Genomic DNA, 3,141 nt, shown 5'->3' with positions numbered 1-3,141 from the left:
CCCTGGAGGTGCAGTGGTCAAAGCACTCGGCTGCTAACCTGAAAGGTCAATGGTATCCATCTACCAGCTGGTCTGAGGGAGAAAGATGTGGCAGTCAGCATCTATAAAGGTCTCTGGCCTTGGTAACCATATGAGGCAATTCTACTTTGTCCCACAGGGTCTCTATGAGTGGGAATCAATTGTACAGCAATAGGTTCTTTTTTTGATCTAACACATAGAAATAATATAAGGTTCATAGCAAATGGATCAGCACAGGTATTATCAGGAAAATGCAAGGAGAAAGAAAGAAGGGGAAAACAAACAAACAAACAAACACACACACACACACAAACCCCAGCAGGAATCACAGTATTCATCTCATGGAAAATGAAAGGAATCAAGGCATAAGGCAAAATTCATCATGATGGTCATGGTGATTAGAGAGCTCCCCCATTAGAATACGCAGACAATTTCTCAACTGCAGCTCCCTAAGTTTTCTCCTGATTTCTCGCATCTCCTCCATGAACATTTCCATATCATCTCCATCTCTACCCATCCCATCGTTGACCTGCCTATTGGGTATGGCCCATCGAAAATTAGGGGCAAGTCGGTGAGCCTGTCCTCGCCGGTTATTCCCTACAGGTTGCTGGGCTTCGCCCCTTCTCAAAGGGCGGGCATCCTCCCCATTCTGCACAGGGGGCTGCTCCATTTCTTCATTTTCTTGGGGGATATTTGCCATGATGAAGTTTTCTTTTACTGACTTTTTTTCCCTTTGAACACAAGTATGCCTAAAAGACAAAAGCAAGAAGAGTGAATGAAATTCAGAGCTCTGGAATTCACAGGTTGATTTTTCAATTTCATTTTTCCTACCTGAAAGTACTCCAGCGCCCTCTAGGGGGCTCCCAGTCCTCTCCCCTCCTCCCACAAGCCCACCATTTTTCCTGCTGCTCCATTGCCAGACCTCTGCTGGCACCAAAATGGAGGGCAGGGTGGGGAGGGGGGAGTGACAGGGGTCTCAGACTGGGCTCTGCCCCCCTCCCACGACCCAAGTCCCTTGCACCTACCTGGGCCTATCCAGTCACCTCTTTCTCCTGATCCTTGCCACCAGTTGTGCTGCTTCAACCCTGAGACCCGCAGACCTGCAGATGGCCGGGAGGGGGGCGGGGGCTGCTGCGGTCGAGTGCTTGGGCCCCATCTGACCAGGCTCTTGGTCTTCCCAGCCCACTGCCTCCCACCTCCTGCGGTGCTCGCCATTTTCCTGCGGGGACTCGAAGGTGATTTCCCAGCGCTCTCTTGGTTGTTCTGCTGCTTTCCCTGGAAGCCCAGCCGCCCCTGAGTACCCCCTCCCGTGGGGAGCACCATTTCTGTTCCCACGAATACAGAGTCTGGGACCCTCCGAGCTGTGCCCCAGCGCCTGCCTCCAGGCGGGTGACTGGGGTTAGGCGAGGCGCGCAGGCCCCGGGCCTTACCTGCTGCACTTGGCCCGGGCCCGATGCCAGCCCGCCGGGCGCCAGGCAGTGGGGAGCCGGTACCCAGACTCGAGTGACGACTGCACCGAAGGCAGCATCGTTCTGCAGCTCCTGGTCACGTGAGGACCCCACGTCATCTCCAAGCTCGCCCTCCCCCTCCCCCAGGGGCGGGCAGTGCTGCGAGACCCCTCCAAATCCTCACTCCACCACCTACACCAGTACACAGCCACTCCGGGCGCACGGTGCCCCTGAGCGTACTCATCTCCGTTCCTCTCCAATTACTGGTGCCACAAGTGGCATCGCCACCCTGCTGATGGAGTTTGTGCTTTACTGGGTTACTGGGGAGTGTCTGTGTCCTGTCTCTTCCGCAGGCCTTGGGCATTTCTGCTTTCTCTCCTCTTCTCTCTAGGCATGTGTTCCTCCCACACAGGACACACAATGCACACACACAGCCACAAATGCCCACCAGGTCCCTACAGTCAAAATTTAGGAAAGTTAGGATGAAAACAGGAATGAATGAGGAGGACAAAGGGAATTTATCAGAGAGGCAGGGAGATTGGGTGAGCTGTATATACCCTTCCTAATAATTTCTCTTTTAAATCAACGTGACTCAAAAAATTAGAAAATTTTCGTTTCTTAAACTAAATACTTCAATCTGAGAAAGTAACAAACCTCATTGTTTATGTTCATCTGTACCAACAAGAAAATATTTTCTCTGAGCTCCCCATATTAATCACATTTTGAAATGTACTGTTGTTAAGTGCTGTCAGTCGGTTCCGACTCATAGCGACTCGGTATATAGTTTCCGAGGCAGGCTCGACTGTAGACCTTGTGATTTGAAGTCCAATACTTATTGTTTGGAGCAACTGTGCTCCCGTTGTATGTTTCAAAAATTTGTTTTTAAAAAAATTAGGACATGGGGAAATCTTTCTGAAAACAGTTGATATTTTCAAAATGATCTGCGAACTGTGAAGTAAATTTTCATGAGAAGTCCAGTTGTCAAATGGTAGCTGTTTTATGTAAATTTATGTGATGTTTTGATACCACAGTGGTCTGAGGAAGAAGGTCCTTTTCATCCTTTTACTTTTTGTCCAAACCTTCCAAACCACCCCTACAAATATCTCCTTATAGTGACATCAGAAATGAAGTTCATTATATGCAGAAGCTAGTCCCAAAGCCATCTGCTTTTTTTGGTTGAATGTTTCAAAAAATACATATTAGAAATAAGCAGGGTATGTGTGAAACAACTAAACCTGAAACAGAAACTCATCTTTAGTGTAAATGTTCTTTTTTCTGACTTAAAATCATTCCTCCTCTCAAAATAAAAATAATAAATAAAAAGTTTAGAAAGCAGAGATGTCTTTATGAAAGTGACATGGTTATTTTAAAAATTACTTAGTAGCTGTTGTGATAAAGGAACTGTTGTGTGCCATTGAGATTACAATGTGACAGTGTAGAACTGTCCCATAGGATGCAATCTTTAGGGGAGCAAATTGCCAGACCTGTTCTCCAGCAGAATGCCAAACAGCTGGTGGATTTAAAGTGCTGACATTTTGGTTAACAGATGAGCACTTAACTATATTGCTCCACAAGTGTTATATGCAGCCATGATGCAGAACAGGTTAGAAGAAAAAGATGCTTACTCCTCAAGTTTTAGCTCTAACTTGCTTTTGTTGTTGTTGAGTGCTGTTTC

At 47.2% G+C, this 3,141-nt stretch overlaps 1 protein-coding gene across 1 annotated transcript; it reads right to left on the bottom strand.

Moving 5' to 3' along the window:
- Nucleotides 1-376: 376 nt before the first annotated feature.
- On the bottom strand, nt 377-1,748 carry LOC102813017. Its single transcript, XM_006876543.1, has 3 exons — nt 1,731-1,748; nt 1,180-1,625; nt 377-767 (listed from the first exon to the last, which is right to left on the bottom strand). Exons 1-3 carry the CDS (start codon nt 1,746-1,748, stop codon nt 377-379), a joined length of 855 nt encoding a protein of 284 aa, XP_006876605.1.
- Between the last annotated feature and the right edge of the window lie 1,393 nt (nt 1,749-3,141).

Source organism: Chrysochloris asiatica, unplaced genomic scaffold, assembly GCF_000296735.1.
Source record: "Chrysochloris asiatica unplaced genomic scaffold, ChrAsi1.0 scaffold00389, whole genome shotgun sequence".
NCBI lineage: Eukaryota > Metazoa > Chordata > Mammalia > Afrosoricida > Chrysochloridae > Chrysochloris > Chrysochloris asiatica.
This window is presented reverse-complemented; position numbering and strand designations above follow the sequence as displayed.